The sequence below is a fragment of the Elephas maximus genome, chromosome X (genome assembly GCF_024166365.1).
Source record: "Elephas maximus indicus isolate mEleMax1 chromosome X, mEleMax1 primary haplotype, whole genome shotgun sequence".
In the NCBI taxonomy this organism is placed as follows: domain Eukaryota; kingdom Metazoa; phylum Chordata; class Mammalia; order Proboscidea; family Elephantidae; genus Elephas; species Elephas maximus.
Window position 1 is genome coordinate 176,562,185 of NC_064846.1, and position 20,895 is coordinate 176,583,079.

The 20,895-nt window shown below is 42.4% G+C and overlaps 1 protein-coding gene across 10 annotated transcripts in view; it reads left to right on the plus strand.

Moving 5' to 3' along the window:
* Positions 1-20,895, plus strand: part of LOC126069370 (zinc finger protein 208-like) — a 464,532-nt gene that overhangs the window by 40,921 nt on the left and 402,716 nt on the right. Inside the window, exon 3 of one of the 10 annotated variants that reach the window (XM_049872695.1) lies at positions 3,537-3,663. The exons of the other annotated variants lie outside the window; for them this stretch is intronic. Coding sequence (XP_049728652.1) covers positions 3,537-3,663 — 127 coding nt within the window. The remainder of the gene's footprint in view (positions 1-3,536; positions 3,664-20,895) is intronic. 10 annotated transcript variants of the gene reach the window in all.

Here is a 20,895-nt window from a genome sequence, read left to right on the forward strand (position 1 = left end):
AAATTCATCCATGTAAATGTCAGATAACACTGAGATTTGATACTAGGAACAAAGATACATAGGTAAGCCCACAACTTGAACATTCGATCCCTAAGTCCCTGGAGGAAATCAGGTTCAAGTTTGGCAGCCTGGCCAGGCCTGGTTGCTTCTCATGCTGTGGGAGAGGTAAATTCCTCCATGTGTGATCTTGTTGCAGAAAGGAGAGGCCTGTGGAGCTTCCTGAAGAATGCAGGTGTGTGCTGTGGGGGCTGGAGCCTGTTCTGCCTTTAGTGTAAAGGCCCTCAGGGTGGAGCATTGCCCTGAGCCTGGGAGGAGGCCAAAGGCCTGTCACTGGCTGCTTCCTCAACACTGTTTCCTCTACATCCTTCTTCCATTTCAGGTCTCAGGTGTGGTGCAGGGAGAACTAGTCCAGTCCAGGCAGCTGGGGACCTCAGGCGACCATCTGGCACATCCATCAATCACAGGGAAGGATTTCAATTGCTGTCACTGGCGTGTGGACCAAACATTATTCATCTGCCTCCAGACTGCCCAGGCCTCTGCTTCCAGTCCTGTCCCTCTTCCTGGAAGTGGCTTCTTGGGGTCAGAGACGTCATTCCATAGACTCCCAGAAGCTGGAGAAGAAAATGGTGAGTTCTACGCAGAACTGGGTTATCCTTAGCATTATGTGGGTGAGGCTGGATCTGAATTGTTGGGGAAGCAGCCGTGTGCTGCGGGACTGTGGTTTCAGTGAAGAAGACAGTGACAGAGGAGTCTGAGGAACTGAGCCCTAGGAGGCACCCTAATACCTTGCTCCACTGTCTCTGGGCCCTTCATCCCAACATACATGGCATTTGAAGATTTGAATACCTGGTGTCAGCTTCCTTATGTGACTCTCAGAGGTAGCATCACACGGTGTTAATATCCCCACCCTACCCCCGGGTTCTTGGTGTTCTGTGTTGAATGACAGAGTGTTCTCTCCTGAATCTGAAGACGGAGCAGCTCTGGCTGTGGAGGCTGAGCCCCGACCCTCTAGAGCCATCCTTGTCCCATGTCTCTGAACAGTGTTCTTGAGTCCCCCTAGGCACTGGAGCACTTTGAGTCTTAAAAGGATTGAGAGGTATCATACCAGTTTCCTCCACTGCTCAAAACTGTAAAATTACTCAGCATTTCACTAAGATTAAAAGCTAGATTCTTTTCAGTTGCCAACGAGTTCCCCCGAACATGATAAACCCACTGACCCCCAATCACCCGTCCAGATTCCTAATCCGGTTTTTCCTCTGCATTGCATTCTGCTCCAGCCACGTGGGCCTTTGGCTCTTCCTAAGACATCCAAGACACCTTCACACCTTCTGACCTGTGCTCTGGCTGTTTCCTCCTTCTAGAACGGTTTCTTCTCAGAGACCTGAATTCTTTTATAGAACATATTGCCACATGATAGTTATAAATACATGTTTATGTATTTAAATGTACTGTCCCCACTCAAAGAATTTACTATCCATGTTCATCTGGGTGTTCGTTTTGTTCACTGCTGTATCTGCTTTGCCAATGTGCAGTAGCCTCTGTATCAGTAGGACCTGAATCAATTTTAATGAATGAATGTAGCCACAATTAAGGGTCTGGAGGGAAGAAGTCTTGTCTGAGACACAGGGCTTTGCCAGGAGAAGTATGTCCTGGTTGTATGAATTGAGTAGAATGTTTACCTTTGTCTCCTCTTCCTATTATCCACGAGGACTTCAGATCATCGAGTGGGTTGGGGTTTTTGTTTTATTTTTTTTGTGGTGTTATTGGACGGTAACAGCAAAAATAACAACAAAACTGTATGCATATGGACAGAAATGGTGTTGTCAGGAATTTAGACTTCAAAGAGAAATTGACCTGCATTGTGATCCTGGCTCAGCAGTGTTCCATGTGGGAAGCACTGAGGATGTGATTAAATGATCGTCTCTAACTTTACTCAGCTATGCCCTGTCTGAAATAATATCTGCTTAGAAGAGTCATGAAAGAAAAATCACAGTTGCTCAGTACATGGAACATTTCATCATTATTCTATAATAAATATCAGGGTTTTTGGTGAGTTCAAAATATATAAGCTCGCCCACTGCAGTGGAGGAGACCTTTGGCTTTGGGCTCTGGTTCAAAGTTGTTGTGACCCCATCATACCAGGATGGATTAGAGATGACATAGGCTGCTCACGTCACCATTTCCCTGAGAAGAGGAGTCTTCTTTCTCTAAAATTACTCTGTTTTAGCACTGAAGGCGTCTTTTAGCAGCCTTTTCTCTCCTCTTGACACGAGAAACCCAACGGATTCCTGCTGTTTCAGAAAGGTCACTCTTACAGACCAGGGGATTCCAGTGGTCAGGGTTCAGGTAGTCATGTTTAGGTGCCTTCCAGGGGCTGCAAATGTGAGAGAATTCTAAAGCACAGCCCCTAGAGGGCTGGTGTGTAAGTCTATTTCCTAGGCTTCATAGGCAATTTAACCGGTAAACTCTCTGCATTTCAGCTCTACTTATAATATTAATTTTTTTGTAGTAGAAGTTATACCTAACAAAATATTTGTCAATTCAACAGCGTTTACATGTATAGTTTGGTGACACTGATTACGTTTATCATGTTTTACAGTCATTCCAACGAAAAACCAAACCAAGTGCCATCAAGTTGATTCCGACTCACAGCGACCGTATAGGACAGAGTAGAACTGCCCACATAGACTTTCCAAGGAGTGCCTGGCGGATTTGAACTGCTGGCCCTTTGGTTAGCAGCCGTAGCACTTAACCACTATGCCACCAGGGTTTCCAAATGGAAATGGTAACCTTTTGTCACTGAGGAAACACAAGGGCGTGCTGTCCTTGTTTCTGCAGAGGTTGTGCTCCTTGTCGTCTTCTAACATTAGACTGTGTTTGTGGACCTGTGACATCCCCAGTTTGGGCCTTGGTGCTCTCTGTTGAATGAGAGTCTCCTGACTTGAATCAGCCACATGCTGATCTCCAAGAGTTGAAGAAAATATGACCAGCTCAGTGTTTGGGTTGCCAGTGTGTTGATATTGGCCCCTGGTCCTCTCATGGTTGTGAGAAACAAAAGCAAAACTGCCCTTCTGCAGTGTTTACCAGTTACTATACATCATCCTGTCTCCACCCGGTGCTTTATGTTTTGTTGAGTGTGTTCTGGTAGGGCTTACGGAAGGAGGGGTAATTGTTTGTTCACAAGGAAGTGAAGATCTGAATGAGAGCATTTCTCTAATGTCTGCTATGTTTTCTAACCATTCCAGACGGTAAAGAGAGAGGAGAATACAAGTGCAATTGGTTGCAGTCGAACTGTAGAGAGATAATTTCAGTGCTGGGCGTCTGTGAGACAGAAAGCAATCAGTGAGGAAGTGAATGTAGTTAGTGAAGGGACGAGGCTGATGGCCATACCGTAGAGTAGACCTTGATAGTACACAGAACCTTGTGTCAAATCCCTAAGAATTCTCTGTTCCCCAGGACTGTCAGCCTCACCCTTCATTCTTGTACACACTGAAGTCCATGGTACCTTGCTGATGCAGAATGTGTCAATGTTTTAGGACTCAGTGGTTGTTGAGGATGTGGCTGTGGTCTTTACCCCGGAAGAGTGGGCTTTGCTGGATCTTACTCAGAGGAAACTCTACAGAGATGTGATGATCGAAACCTTCAGAAACCTGGCCTCAGTAGGTAAGAACAGATTCCTTTTTTTTTCTTCTTTTTTCTGTTATTCCTTTAGTGAGCAAACCTCTTTTACTCATTAACTTTACTCCAGAATTTGGGCTGAGCAATGAGAATGAATCATTACATAAAGCAGGCATGGTCCTTTGGTCTATAGAGCTCACGTATCTTGGCTTCTCCGTGAACACAAAGCACTATGTATTACACTTAACTTTCACTTCTCTTGTGATTAAAAGCCTTGAGGCTCTTTAAGTGTTGTAAACGTAAGCATTGGCTTTAGGGGTCACTTTGGGGTGCAGACGGTATTGTATTTTGGGACCGCGTAGAGTATTACTGTGTTGATTACAAGTTTGACATGATTATTTTGCTGCAAATCAACCCACACCTGTCTATCTTCAGAGACCCTGAAGAGCAAAGTATTGGCTCAATATCAAGGAACTCCTCATTACTCTTCACTGCCTTCCCTCATGATAAGCGTTTCTTCATGAGCACCATGTCAGCTCTACACATTTGTTTTCCCAGAGACACAACTTCGCGGAAACCTGAGCTTCCTTTTCTGACTTTAATGATCCTTTCACAGCTGTGGTCATGCGGATCCTTTTTCTCATTTAATGTTACATGTATATTGTGTCCAATATCTTTCTACTTAGCTCTAATTACGCTTATTCATGTCACCATTACTCTCAAGGTTCATAAAAGTATGTCCTAGTAAATTGCTTCTAAACCATTGGTAAAGTGCTGAAACCGTGAAATGTGGCTACGTCTTTATTAACAGTGGTCCTTTTTCCCCTAATAATTTCTTTCTGTTTGTTTCATATCGCGAACCTCAACTTGAATTATTGGGTCAGACTTTGGAAACCTTAAGGATGGAGAAAAGTTACCCAGGAAACATATAATGATGCGATACATAAAAAATAACATCTGGTCGTCCACGTTAGGAGAAATCTCTGAATTACATAGTAATAAAGATGATCATAAAAACCAAGAGAGACGTTTGAGGTGAGTGTCATTCAAAGAAGAGAAAGCGGTGCTTCACGAGACAATCCTGAGTTGTGATGACCTTAAAATACACATTCGTATGTTCATGTGTGTATACCAAGGTTTCCAACTGTTTCACAACAGTTCAGTAATTGTAAACATAAAGAAGGTTGGTGTACGCATTGCATAGCCTCCAAACCTATTGCCTGTTGGATTTTGACCTGAGCAGAGAACAGTTGGCGGTGCCCTGCACAAACACGGTGTCCCACTACACTGCTTTGAATGTGTGTTTCTCGTCATACTCCTGCTATTCAGAATTCTGCAGCAGGTTCCTGAAACTTTTTTGGAATCCATGCAGGTGGGATTATTCACAGTACTGTGCGGAGCGACACGCGTTGAAACCTATGAGATTGCCTGCCATCTTTGTTCAGGGCCCTGTGGTGTTTCCAACACAGGTTTAAATCCGATGGGCAGCAGATATTCAACGCAAACACTGCCCTTATTTACGTTGGCAATTTTTGAAGTAATACGAACCAGTTCGAAGCCCTGATATGTACTCATACATATATGAATATATATGTGTATGTGTATTTGTATATGTATAAACTTTGCTGTAAACTTACGTGTTCAGGGAATTTTCACAACTTTTTCATAAATGTGTGTCAGACATTGAGTATTTGAAACATATTTCACTTACACACAATGATCAGAAAGCCTCATATTTTAGAAAAACAGTGACAATTATGGTAGTATTTCTGCTAGATGATTTAAGCTGTGAAACAGGAGAGAAGTCAAGCCAAAAACTGCATGTTCACTTTGTTTGGTAATGAGGAAGTGGAAATAATTGATTTCCAACATGTTACCTGTTTTTAACAGAATTCATACAGTAGAAAACCTCTGTGAAAGTAACGAAGGCAATCCGTGTGGGAAAACCTTCAGCCGGGTTCCAAATCTTACCGTGCAGAAAAGAAATCCTCCAGAAGTAAATCCTTTTGAATGCTCTGACTGTGAAAAAGCCATCATGGATCCCTCATCACATAACCACCATACCTGTCAGTTTATTACATCTAGAGAAGCCTGTGGTGGTACCACTCCTATGAGACCTCTTAGTGGCAAGAAACCCCGTAAGTGTGAGGTATGTGGAAAGGATTTCATTTGTATCTCAACTCTTAAGAATCCTGTGACAACACTCACTAGTGACAATCAGTATAAATGTAATGAGTATGGGAAAGATTTCTGTAGTTTCTCGTCCTTTTGGACACATGTGAGAGGTCACAACGGTGAATGTAAAGAAAGTTCTTCTAGTGACCCTTTATCCCTCCTTTTCTCTAACAGAGATAAGCCCTATGAATGTAGGGAATTTAGGAAAGCCTTTAGTTTTTCCTCAGCCCTCACTGCACATTTAGGAACTCACAGTGAAGAGAGGCCTTACGAATGTAATGAATGTGGGAAAGCCTTTAGATGGCCCTCATACCTCACTAAGCATATGCGAACTCACAGTGGAGAGAGGCCTTATGAATGTAAGGAATGTGGGAAAGGCTTTAGTCAGTCAGGACACCTCACTACCCATATAAGAACTCACACTGGGCAGAGGCCTTATGAATGTAAGGAATGTGGGAAAGCCTTTAGTCGGGTCTCAACCCTCACTACACATATAACAACTCACAGTGGAGAGAAGCCTTATGAATGTAAGCAATGTGGGAAAGCTTTTAGGCAGTTCTCAGGCCTCATATCACATAGAAGGATTCATACTGGAGAAAGGCCATATCAATGTAAGGAATGTGGGAAAGCCTTTAGGTATTCTTCAGCCATCGCTTTGCATAGGAGAATTCATAGCGCTGTCAGGCCTTATGAATGTAAGGAATGTGGGAAATCATTTAAGTATTCTTCTACCTTCACTTCACATATAAGAATTCACAGTGGAGAGAGGCCTTATGAATGTAAGGAATGTGGGAAAGTCTTTAGGCAATCCTCAAACCTCACTGTACATAGAAGGATTCACAGTGGAGAAAGGCCTTACGAATGTAAGGAATGTGGAAAAGCCTTTAATTGTTCCTCACATCTCAGTAATCATAGAAGAACTCACAGTGGAGACAAGGCATATAAACGTACACAATGTGGGAAAGCCTTTAGTCAGGTGTCATTCCTCACGAAGCATGTAAGAACTCACAGTGGAGAGAAGCCTTATGAATGTAAACAATGTGGGAAAGCCTTTAGCCAGTCCTCAGACCTCGTGACACATAGAAGAGTTCATACTGGAGAGAGGCCATATCAATGTAAGGAATGTGGGAAGGCCTTCGTGATTTCTCGTCCTTCAGAAGACATATAAAAACTCATCGTGGAGGACTTAGGAATGTCAGGAGTGTGAGAAAGCCTTTCCTTGTTCATCACACCTCATATCACATATAAGATCTCACTGTGGAGAGACTACTCTGTCAAAAGGGGGGTGTTTCATTCTTAATTCTGTAATTTCAAACAGCAAATTTCTGAAAGTCAGTGATAAAAGAACAAAGTTTCTCAGTGTGTAACAAAGCAGTACTACCTCCAAGAAGGGGTCATTCGAATTCCTTTGTGCCTATGAAAGTTTCGTTTTCACTATGGCGTTGTCTTCATCAGTGTTTCTTATTTTCTCAGTCCAGGCCAAATTTTACCTTTCGGAAAGTCCTTGACTATAACAAATAAGCCTGTAGGGACTAGCCAGGAGCAAATGTGGTTTTATATTTGTTAATATTTTTATGGATGTTATTTTGTATACAATGAAATGCACTCTTCTTGTATTTAGTTTAAGAGTGTTTTTTGAAAAAAATTGTATTCCATGGGAATTCCACTTTGGAATACAAGCTGACAGTTCCTTCGAAATCTAAACACAGGCCTCCCATTCTGATCCAGCAGTAACACTCCTAGGTATTTACCCACATGAGTTAAAAACATATATCCATATAAAAACCTGCTCACAAATGTTTATAGCAGCTTTCTTCATAATTACAATAATTGAAAGCACCCAAAATGTCATTGAATAGGTAAATGGGTAAACAAATAGTGAGACATCCATGCAGTGGTGTATTATTCAGTGATGAAAATAATTAAGCTATCAAGGTAGGAAAAGTTATGGAAGAATCTCAAATCCACACTAAATGAAAGAAGCTGGTCTAGAAAAGCTACATCCTGTGTGATCCCAAGCCGATGACGTTCTGGAAAAGCATGAAGTGTAGAGGCAGTAGAAAGATCATTGATTGCCAGGGGTTTGGGGAGAGGGAGGAGGAACGAATAGGTGGAGCCCAGGAAATTTTTACAACTGCGTAACTATTCTGTAGGATATGTAATAATGGACTCATGACATTATGCATTTATCAAAACCTAACACAAAGAGTGAACCCTGATTAAGTCTATGTATTTTAGTTAAAAACCACGTCTCACTATTGATGTGCCAGTTGTTACAAACGTACCCCACACCACAGGAATGCAAGATGTTAATAGGAGAAACACTGGGTGTAGGTGGGGTGCATGGGGACTGTGTACTTGATGCACAATTTTTTAGTAAATACGTCTCTAAAAATAGTCAATTTCAAAAGTATGAAAAATATGGCATCCCATTTTTGTTTTGTTTTTATAACAGAGGGTGCAGAATCTATCGAAGTTTCTTATATCTTTTTTGTATGAACTAAGTAGACATCATTTGTTTTTGTTTCTTATAAGTGAATTTAAAAACTATTGTAAAATACATGTAAAAAATAAATTTGCCATTTTAAACATCTTAAGTGTACAAATGCATTAGTTACATTGACAATGTTGTGCAACCATCAACCCTCTTTCAAAAATTCTTCATCCCATCCCATTTGGAGCAAAGGAGAATGACGAAAACCACACACACACAGAAAATATTAGCCCAAAGTACTAAAGGAGTACATGAACCAGAGACTGCACCAGCCTGAGACCAGAACAACTAGATGGTGCCTGGCTGCCAGCAATGAGTGTCCTACCAGGGAACACAACACACATTCTCGGACAAAACAGGATACAAATGTAGAACAGAGCTCAGATTCATGTTTGAGCAGATTTCATGGTCTGACAGAGACTGGAGGAGCCCCCGAGGCCTTGGCCCCCAGACACACTGCGAACCGCTAACTGAAACCATTCTCCAAGCCCACTCATCAGACAAAGATTAGACAGGAGTGCAAAACCGGAAGTAATAAGCATGAGGAATGTGCTTCTTAGTTCAATTAGATTTATAAGACCAAATAGGTAGCTCCTGCCCAAAAGCAGGATGAGAAGGCAGGAAGGGACAGGGAAATTGGTCAAATGGACACAGGGAACCCAGGGGATTCCAACTAATGCCACAAAACAATATCTATGTAAATTTCTTAATAAGAAACTAACTTAAGGTGTAATGTTTCACCTAAAGAATAAGAGAGGTTTTTTTTCATCACCCCAAAGAGAAACTCTGTACCCAACAAGCAATAAGTCCCCATTTCCACTCCCTCCAGTGCCTGGTAACTAATAATAAACTGTTCTCTCTGCCTTTGCCAGTTCTGGACATTTCACATAAACGGAATTGTATGAAATTCGTCCTTTAGTGTCTGGCTTATTTCACTCGTCATAATATGTGCTCAAGATTCATCGGTCACCTTGCATATACCAGAACTTCATTTCTCTTTGTGGTGGAATAAATATTCAATTTCTTCATCTGTGGCGTTAGTTGTTGATGCATAAATTTGAATAATATTTGTATTAACTGTTCTTCCTTGTAGGCATATGGCGATTATGGTGTCATTGACAGTGTTGTAATGCAGGATCTTGAAATGTTCTTTTTGATGATGAATGCGATTCCTTTCCTCTTCAATTTCTCATTCCTGGCATAGTTGGTCATACAAATGTCTGATGTGTCCCATACCAGTCCATTTCAGCTCAGTAAAACCTAGGATATTGATGTTTATGAGTTCCATTTCATTTCTGATAACTTCCAAAGCTGCAGAATTTCATTAATAACGGTAATGTGGGGCAGCTAACAGGATTGAGAAAATGCTCACTCACCATCACTAGCCATTAAAGAAATGCAAATGAAAACTACAATGAGGCAGGGAGAGAGGGATATTCACTAACTAGACAGCAGACAAAAATGTAGGCGACGGTAAGTACAACTGAAGTAAAGCAAAAGGAATTTCCTCAATACAACCAAAAGCTTCAAAGGCCAGAGTAGTAAGGACAGGTGTCTGGAGACAATGGTTGCAAGGGACGTGTCGGTCAATTGGCATAACAAAATGTATTAAGAAAACAGTCTGCATTCCACTTTGGTGAGAGGCCGCTGGGGTTTTAAACGCTAGGAAGCGGCCATCTAAGATGCATCAATTGGTCTGAACCCACCTGGAGCAAAGGAGAATGAAGAACACCAAAGACTCAAGAGAAATACGAGCGCAAGAAACAGGGCCACATAAACCAGAGACTCCACCAGCCTGAGACTCAAAGAACTAGATGGTGCCCAGCTGCTGGTGATCATTGCCCTGGGAGAACACAACAGAGAATACCTGATGGAACAGGACAATAGTGGGATGCAGATCTCAAAATCTCATAAAAAGCCCAGGCTTAATGGTCTGCCTGAGACCGAGCGACCCTGACAGCCAAGGTCCCCGAACCTTTGATAGCCCAAGATTGGAACCATTCCCGAAACCAACTCTACACACAGCGATTGGCCTGGACTGTAAGACAATGATGCTGCTGAGGAGTGAACTTCATGGCTCAAGCAGACACATAGGATTATGTGGGCAACTCCTGTGTGGTGGCGAGATGAGAAGGAAGAGGGGGACAGGAGCTGGCTGAATGGACACGGGGAATGCAGGGTGGAGAGGAGGAATGTGCTGTCTCGTTAAGGGGAGCACAGCTAGGACTGCATAGCAAGGTCTGCACAGCTTTTTGTATGAGAGACTGACTTGATGTGTAAACTTTAACCTAAACCACATTAAGTTAAGGAAAACTATGAGCTACCTTCTTACCCCAACATTATTGGCACGTAAGAACAACAACAACAAAAACCCAAAAATCAATGCTGGAGAGGTTGCAGGGATGTCATGGGTTGAATTATGTCCCCCCGGAAATGTATTCACTTGGTTAAGTCATGATTCCCAGTATTCTGTGGTTGTCCTCCATTTTGTGATTGTAGTTTTATGTTAAGGAGGATTAGCGTGGGATGTAACACCCTTACCAGGCCACCTCCCTGATCCAATGAAAAGGAAGTTTCCCTGGGGTGTGGCATGCACCACCTTTCATGAGAGATAAAAGGAAAAAGAAGTGAGCAGAGAGACAGGGGAACCTCATACCGGAAAGCACTGCCGGGAGCAGAGCTTGTCCTTTGGACCCAGGGTCCCTGCTCAGAGAGGCTTCCAAAGCTGGGATAGATTGAGGAGAAGGCTGACAGTAAAAGCCTTTCCCTGGAGCCGACGTCTCAAATTTGGGCTTTTAGCCTACTTTACTGTGAAGAAATAAATTTCTCTTTGTTAAAGCCATGCACTTGTGGTATCTCTGTTATAGCAGCACTAGATGACTCAGACAAGGGACAGTGGAACTCTTACGCACTGCTGGTGAGAATGTAAAGGGGTACAACCATTTTGGAAAACGATTTGGTGCTTCCATAAAAAAACTAGAAATAGAAATACCATAGGATTCAGCAATACCACTCCTAGGAATATACCCTAGAGAAATAAGAGCCATCACACAAATAGACATACCCATACGCATGTTTACTGCAGCATTGTCTACAGTAGCAAAAGGATGGAAATAACCTAAGTGCCCATCGACAGGTGAATGGATGTCTTAGTCATCTACTGCTGCTATAACAGAAATGCCACAAGTGGATGGTTTTAACACAGAGAAATTTTATTCTCTCACAGTCCAGAAGGCTAGAAGTCTGAATTCAAGGCACTGTCCTCTCCAAGGGAAGACTTTCTCTCTGTGTTGTCATCAGTCTTGCCTTGGTCTGGGAGCATCCCAGTGCAGGAACCTCAGGTCCAAAGGACACACACTGCTGCTGGCACTGCTTTCTTGGCGATATGAGATCCCCATCTCTCTCTGATGGTTTCTCTCTTTTATATCTCAGAAGAGATCGCCTTAAGACACTACCTAGGCTTGTAGACCTCATCAATGTAACTGCTGCTAATTCAGCTTCATACATCATAGTGATAGGATTTACAACACCTAGAGAAATCAGAAGATAAAATGGTAGACAATCATACAAGGGAATGATGACCTATCGAAATTGAGAGATATTTTGGGGGGGATGCAATTCAACCCATGACAATGGGTAAACAACCTATGGTACCTGAACACAATGGAATACTATGCAAAAATAATGAAGAATGATGAATCTGCGAAACATGTCACAATATGGATGAGTTGGGAGGGCATTTTAATGAGTGAAATGGGTCAATCACAAAAGGGCAAATACTGTACGAGACCACTATTACAAAAACTCATAGGAAGTTTTAAACACAGAAACGATCTCTGATGGTTACAAGGAAAGGGCGAGGAAGGAGAGAAAAACACTAGTGAATAGTTAAGAGGTAGCTTTGATGAAGGCTAAGGCACTAGGGAATACTGGGGAAGTCAGCAGAACTTGATCAAGCCAAGGTCATGGAAACTTCATAGACAAATCCAAATTCCCTGAGGCACCGAATTACTGGACTGAGGGCTAGGGACCACTGACTCATTAATATTTAGCTCAATTGGCATAACACACTTTAAAACGAAAATGTTCTGCATCCTACTTTGTTGAGTAGCATCTGGGGTCTTAAAAGCTCGTGAGTGGCCATCTAAGATGCTCCACTTTTCTCACCTTGTCTGGAGCAAAGAATAATGAAGAACACCACAGACACAAGGTAAAGATTAGTTCAAAGCACTAATGAATAACTACCACAGCCTCCACCAGATAGTCCAGCACAACCAGATGGTGCCCTGATTTCAACACCGACTGCTCTGACAGGGATCACAATAGAGGATCCCAGACAGAGCTGGAGGAAAAAGTAGAACAAAATCCAAACTCACAAGAGAAAACCAGACTTACTGGTCTGACAGAGACTGAGAAACCCTGAGAGTATGGCCCCCAGACAGCCTTTTAACTCAGTACTGAAGTCACTCCTCAGGTTCACTCTTCAGCCAAAGATTAGAAAGGCACCATAAAAAAAAAAGGGAAGTGAATTGTAGAAAGTACGAATCTAGGAAAATTGGAAGTCTCCATTCCTGCTACTATTTTAACACAAGTCCAGTCCCTAATCATATTTCCCAAGATTCCCAGATGGGACAAGTATATAGTCCCCATTTATTTCTTTATAGCCTTATGAAATGTTTTCTTTCTGTTTTGGAGACACTCCCCCTACATCAGTGATTCTCAACTGGGGACCATTTTCCACCTCAGGATATCTGGCAATATCTGGAAACACTGCGAGGGAGGCACGTGCTAATACACTCTAGTGTTTTAGAGGCCAAGGAGGCTCCTGAACATCCTACATGCATCCTGGGCTATGGAGCCCTGGTGGAAGCCGTTGCACGTGGCCAAAAACTGGCCTAACAGTATGGGACAAAATCCAGGGACACATCAAAACTTCCCTTTTACATAACAATAGCCAACATCTACTTGGAACTTCACGTGGTATTTCTTGTGCTGGTGATTTACCATATTAGCTCATTTAATCCTCATATCAACCACATGTGGCACACTTTGTCATAGCCTCTCTTTCCCAGATGAGGAAACTGAGGCACAGGGGAGCTAAGCATATTTCTCAAAACCACCTTCTATTAAGGTGGCATCAAGATTTTTAAGCCAGGAAAGGAAAACCTAACAGTTCACACTATTAACTGCTCTGTTCCATCACCCATGGACACATGTGTCCAGCACAGGACATTGGCCGTGTCTCTGGCAGGAACTCTCACTGTAGAGAAATGTCTGCAGGGCTCCCTTTACGCCTTTGTTCACCAAGTTGTAGATGAAGGGCTTTGTCATGGAAGCGACCACTGTGTACAGAACGGCAAACACCCCTGCAGAAGTGACACACAGACATAAGCAGGCAGGCTTCGTAGAACAAGGAGACAAACGAGAGGTGAGACCCACAGGAGAAAATGTTTTATACTTCCTGTTACGGATCGAATTTGTATCCCCCCAAAGGATGTGTTCTAAACCTTAATCCCTATACTTGCGGATATAGTGCTATTTGGGAGTGGGGTTTCTTGGTTATGTTAATGAGGCAATATCAGTGTAAGGTATGTCTTAAGTCAGTCTCTTTCGAGATGCAAAAAAATTAGATTGAGCAAGCAGGCGAGCAGAGCTGGGGGAAGACAGATGCCACACCACATGAAGATAACCAAGAAACAGAGATCAGAAGCTGAGAAGAGACAAGGACCTTCCCTCAGAGGCCACAGAGAAAGGAAGTCTTCCCTAGAGCTGGTGTCCTGAATTTGAACTTCCAGCTCCCTAAACTGTTGCAAAAATAGCTTTGTTTGTTACAGCCACCCACTTGTGTTATTTCTGTTATATCAACACTAGACAACTAAGAATTTGTTATGGGACAGTGGGATGGTGCTCTAAAAAAATATCTAAAATGCGGAAGTGGTTTTCGAATTGGGTAATAGGAAAAGCCTGGAAGAGTTTTAATGTGCGTAATAGTCAAAGCCTAGATGGTCTTCAAGCGAAGGTCGGTAGAGCTATGGACATCAGAAGCAATTCTGGTGAGGGCTCAGAAAGAAGTGAGGTGAGCCATAGAAAATTCTCCATCATTTTAGAGAATACATATGGTGCCATCAACAGAATGTTGCTAGACATGTGGACATTAAATGTGCTTCTGCTAGTGCTTTAAAAGGTGAACATGTGATTGGACGATGGAGGAGGACTAATTCTTTTTAGGCAACGTCAAGGAGCTTGCCTCAATTATGTCCAAATGTTCTGTGGGAGGCAGACCTTGTAACTGATGACCTGGGATAGAAGGGTGAGGGGATTTCTAAGCAAGGTCTTAAAGAGGTCACATGGTTTCTTCTTACTGCTAATAGTAAAATGCAAGAGGAAAGAGATGGACTTAAAAGTGAACTGTGCAACATGAGAACAGAACTTAAAGGTTTGGAAAATTCTGTTGAACAAACTAAGGACACGTGTCCTAGAATGTTTGTCAAGAATGTGGCTGCAAAAGGAAAGCCCTCTGCCTCTTGGAATTCTACAGGCAAGAAAGTGGGCAGAGGAGCTACATCTGTTGTCCTCCAAAAGAAGAATAATCCCTGCAGCTGCTCTGAGATCAGCAGAAAAGTTGGAAGGAATAGCAGAACCAGGGCTGACTGATTGTCAAAGGGTGGAGCCAAGAACTCCTGGGTTTCAAAGGGTGCAGACACACCCTCCTAGGTTTCAAAGACTTAAATCTCCAGCATCTCGGTTTTGACATGTGGGGCTGCCATTCAGTTGTGTCAAGAGGATTGGTCTGCTGCTCAAAGCTGAGGGAGTGGGGTTGCCATGCTCAAGGGGCAGGAGAATGGTGTCTGCCAGGGTCGAGGGGAAATAGTCGCCGCTCAGGTGGACTAGGAGGATAGGGCTACCTAAAGCCAAGGGAGCAGAGTAGCCAACCCAGTGGCCTTGGAAGTTAGGTGTGAAACCCCAAGCTGAGAGACCTCCAACCAGAATCCAGAAAGCATGGCCAACACCCACGCTCTGGAGGGTGGGAACATTGCCCAGATGCTCTCAGGGAACAGAGCATTATTTTCAAGCCTTTAGAAATAATGAAATTTGTTCTGCTGGGTTTTGGACTTGGTTGGTGCCTATTATCCCTTCTTTCCTTCCGATTTCTCCAATCTGTAATGGAAATATTTACCTTGTGCCTATTCCACCATTGTACTTTGGAAACAGATGACTTGTAGTCTAGGTTTCACAGGTTTACAGATGCAAAGGAATTTTGACACATCTTTGATTTTCAGGATTCAGAAGATGAGATTTTGGGCTTGGAGTTGATTTAAGACATTTAGGATGGTGTGACGTGAATGTTTTTTGCATGCGGTGAAGACACGCATTTGGAGGGAGTCAAAAGTGAAATGTTATGTATTGAATTGTGTCGCCCAGAAATCTGTGTTGTAAATCCTAAACCCTATCCCTGTGGTTATAATTCAGTCTGGGAGTGGGTTTTCTCATATTAATGAGACAGTGTTAGTGAAGATAGTATGGATCATTTTTGTAATCTCAGAAATCTGTTTTGAGATATAAAAAGAGAAATTTTAAGCAAGCAACCTAACAAACATGCAGAGATCGAGGGAAAGACATGCCAGATCACGTGAAGATCATCAGGGAACAGAGAAACACGACCTGAGACAAGGACTTTCCCCGGAACCCACGGAAAGAGAAAGCATTTCCCTAGAGGCAGCACCCTGAATTTAGGCTTCTAGCCTCCTAAACTGTGAGAAAATTAATTTGTTAAAGCCAGCCACTTCTGGTATTTCTGTTACAGCAGCTCTAGGTAACTAAGGCACTTCCCTTCCTTTCTTGAGATGCTCAGTATATAATACGCAGTTTCTGCATATCTGAAAAGGATCCGAGCAAGAGGAAGAAAAACCATGACGTCTGTCACAATATATAACACAAGGTTATTGATGAAGGTGTTGGAGTAGGCAAGCTTGAGGACTTTGGTGAGCTCACAGAAATAGCGTGGGATTTCAATGACTGCACAGAAAGTACCAGCACAGTCAAAGGGTCAGGAAGAGCACCCAGCATGCTGACAAGCCAAGGGTTTTGAATGACTGTGTAGTGCTGAGACAGAAAGGTCCACATAAACCAGAGGGTCCATCACCCTGAGACCAGAAGAACTAGATGGTGCACAGCTACCACCAATGACTGCCCTAACAGGGAACACAATAGGGAGCCCCTGACAGAGCAGGAGAAAAGCGCGGTGCAGAACTCAAATTCTAGTAAAAAACCAGACTTAGTGGTCTGACTGAGACTGGAGGAACCCCCGAAAACATGACCCCCGGACTCTCTGTTCACCCAGAACTAAAACCATTCCCAAAGCCAACTCTTGAGACATAGAATAGACTGCACTATAACGCATAAAATGATACTCTTGAAGAGTGTGCTTCTTAGTTCAAGCAGATACTCAAGACTAAATGGGCAGCTCCTGTCCAGAGGCGAGATGAGACAGCGAAAGGGATAGGAGCTAGTTGAATGGACACGGAAAATCTGGGGTGGAAGGGAGAAATGTGTGGTCACATTACAGGGATAGCAACTAGGGTCACATAAAAATATGTGTATAAACTTTTGTATTAGAAACTAACTTGAGCTGTAAATTTTCAACTAAAGCACACATACAAAAAAGAACAGGGCTTGTTGGGTTTGAGGTGGTGGGGCTGCCAGAGGGATTACAAGAATGGGGCCGCCCAAGGCAAGGGAGCAGTGTTGCCATCTCAGTGGGCTTCAAAGGCCAAGATCAAGCTCAGGATTCAGGGGCCTACACCCAGAATCCGAAGATCATGGTCAACACCTAGACTCTGGAATGCAGGGTTATTGCCTGGATGTTCTCAGAGACCAGAGGATTATTTTGAAGCCTTGAGTGATAATATATGTTGGGGTGCTGGGTTTTGGACTTACTTGGTGCCCCTTATCCCTTCTTTCCCTCTAATTTGCCCCTCTTGTGATAGAAATGTCAACATTGTTTCTGTTCTACTATTGTACTTTGGAAACAGATAATTTGTAACCTAGATTTCACAGGTTCACAGATGAAGAGGAATTTTGTCCGAGGATGGAATATGCCTAAAGTCTCACCTGTATTTGATTTAGATGACTTGGAAGATGAGATTTTGAACTTAGAATTGATTTCAGACTTTTGGAATGATGTGATGGGGTGAATGGGTTTTGCATGTGGCAGATATATTCAATTTGGCGGCCAAAACGTGGAATGTTACAGACTCAATTGTGTCTCCCAAAAGTATTGTCATAAATCCTGCCCTATATATCTGTGGTCATATTCCCATTTGGGAATGGGTTGCCTGTGTTATGCTAATGAGACAGGATTAGTGCTGGCTGTGTCTGGAGTCAATGTCTTTTGAGATATAAAAGAGACCCAACAAGTAAGCCAGAGAAGCTGAGATGGAGGAAGAGAGTTGACAAGCCACATGAAGAACACTCGGGAGCACCTCGGGAAGAGATAAGGACCTTCTCCGAATTGTATTTATTTTGTTGTTGTTGAGAATATACACAGCAAAACATACAGCAATTCAACAGTTTCTACATGTACCATTTAGTGATATTGATTGCATTCTTCAAGTTGTGTAACCCTTCTCGTCCTCCTTTTCTGAGTTCTTCTTCCCCCATTAACATAAATTCATTGCTCCCTAAGTTTCTTATCTAATCTTTCCTGCTGCTGTTGTCAGTTTGATCCCACATAGATAGTTCCTGAAAGGGCCCGATGCTCAAGGCAGGCATTTTTGACGAGTTAAACAATTGTTTAGGTTTAAGAAGACTTCAGGGGATATTTTTGGTTTAAGGTTTAATGTTTATCTCAGGGCAATATTTTCAGGGGTTCATTCAACCTTCATGGATTCAGGAAGTTGGAGTCCATGAGAATTTGAAATTCTTATCTGTATTTTATCCCTTTTTATGAGGATTCTTCTACAGAGCCTTTGATCAAAATGTTCAGTAATGGTACTCAGGTACCACCCAGTTCTTCTGGTCTCATGGTATTGGAAGCAGTTTTTCATGGAGACAATTATCTACACTTTCCATATGTTCTTTATATTCCTGACTCAAGTTTTTCCTCTGTTGCTGCCGGTGAATACAGACCAACTGTTATGTCTTTCATGGCTCCTTGTAAGTGTTTAAGACCCCAGGCACTACACAACTAACTAGAAGGTATAAGTACTAAACATGTGATTAGGCCACTTAATCAGAATATCCCATGAAACCATGATCCTAAACCTCCAAACCGAGTAAACAAATCTGAACAGATTTAAGCTGATTCAGCATCTACTTCATTTTTTAACGTTGTAAATATCTCTCACAAACCACTTCCTTCTTCATCATTTTTTATTTTTATTGCGCTTTACGTAAAAAAAATTTTTTTAAGTAAAAGTTTACAAATCAGATAAGTCGCTCATACAAAAATTTATATAACCTTGCTATGTTGACATCTGAAGGGCCTATGCATCTGCATTCTACCCCTCACCCACCTGGATAAGAGACTAGGCTGGATGTGGGGTCTTTACATCTCTAAAATCCCAAATTCCAAGAATCGCCAAGACGTGAGGGTGGGTGGGCGTGTCCAAGTCAGAAAAGTCCTTTGGATAGAACTGTTGATCCGCTGGGAGTTAAAAAATTAACAGGCAAAAGAAGGGATGTGCAACACAGAGGTTTAGTCAGAGAATCCTCCTTTCTTCCATCTACAACAGTTCATCAACTGTTTTCCTTATCATGGGAGTTGGCTCTCGAATCATGAAAAGATACACATTCTGTAGTTTGCCACCTCTCATTTTTAAATAACCAAGTTGTTTATGTCAGGAAGCCTCTAAATTGTAGTTTCGGTGGAGTAGAATTTGACCCAAGGATATCTAAATGTGTTTATTTTCATCTTTTCAATAATGAAAAAGGAGCCCTGTTAGCACAGTGGCTACGTGTTCAGCTCCTAACGAAAGATAGGCGTTTGAAACCCACCAGCTGCTCTGCGGAAGAAAGATGTGGCAGTCTGCTTCTGTAAAAACTATAGCCTTGGAAACCCTATGGGGCAATCCTACTCTGTCCTATAGAGTCCTTATGAGTTGCAATCCACTCGACGTCAACAGATCGGTAATCCAATTCTCTGTGCCATGAGAGACACGTAATCTAACAATGTGGATACTTCTTTGATTTTCCTTTCCCTCTGTGTAAGAGCTTTCAAAATAGAAGCGTTCGGTGTATCTAAAAAGGCTAGCTCGAGCCTCGGCCTCATGATTCCATTTTGTTATTTCCACTTTTACCAGACAACAGTTAATTTTCCGACAGGCTTAATGTGGTATCTAAAGAAATGTTTCTCTTTGTAACCACGCTAAGAAAGAATGTTGTCAGCTTTTCCCCAGGGTCCCTGGATACAAACAGTGTACCTAACCTGTACATTCTCAGAAAAAATTGTCTTGCAAACCTGTGCAGAGAAATTCCTTAACCAGGGGAAGACTGATGACAAGGACTTTCCCCAAGAGCTAAAAGAGAGAAAGCCTTCCCCTGGAGATGGCACCCTTAATTTGGACTTGTAGTATTCTAGACAGTGAGAGAACAAATTTCTGTTTATTAAAGCCATCCACCTGTGGTATTCCTGTTATATCAGCGCTAGGTAACTAAGAATTTGGCAGTAGCAGTGGGGTGGTGGCGTGCTGCTTTGACAGATACCTAATATGTGGAAGCTGTTTTTCAACTGGGAATGGATAGAGGCTGGACGAGTTTTAAAGTGCCTAAGAGTAGAAGCGTAGATTGCCTTGAAGAGAGTGTTGGTGGAATTCTGGACAGCAAAGACAATTGTGGTGAGCACTCAGAAGAAAGTGAAAAGAGCTGTTAAAGCCATCCACTTGGGGAATTTCCGTTATAACAGCACTAGATGAGTGAGTAAGACAACAGGTGAGCCTGGGGCTCCCTCTACTGGGCACTGGTTTGGGGTTCATGTTCCAAAACGCTATAAGCTGACTTTAGTAGAATTTCGGAATTTCAGTGATCACTTTGGGAAAATGAGTTCCCATTTGCATTGTCTATTTTCCTCTGTGGGGCACTTTTTTGGTGATCAGCTTTTGTCAGAGGGTCTGATATACCTCCATGTGAGACTCTAGCAAGTTAATCAGTTTTATCTAAAACCTGTGTTTTTGTGGAATTGACTTGATCTTACCAAAGAAATGCTGTATACCTTTTAAGAAACTGGAATCCCTATTTGTTTTCTCTTATGTTGTTTAAGGGTAGAAGCTTGATTTGTGAGCTGGCCTCACAGACTAGTAAGTTTATGATGTTCTTCTGTCCTTTTTGTTGTGAAGCTTGACTCTGATCTAGTAAGTGTAATCACAGTAATCTTTTAGTCCACTCAGTCCTATGTAGTTAATTTCAGTTCCACAGGATCCTGGGTCAGGAACAGTCTGTATACCCACCAACTTCTACACGAGAGTTCTGGAAATCTTCATTCAGCCTAGTGTATTCCATCTTCAAAATATCACACCTTTTTTCATAAGTCCAATGTAGTCCATCTTTTGTAGGACTATTTTGATCAAGGATTTTCAGTGAGGCAGCAAAATAAAAACTTATATGCAAATGAC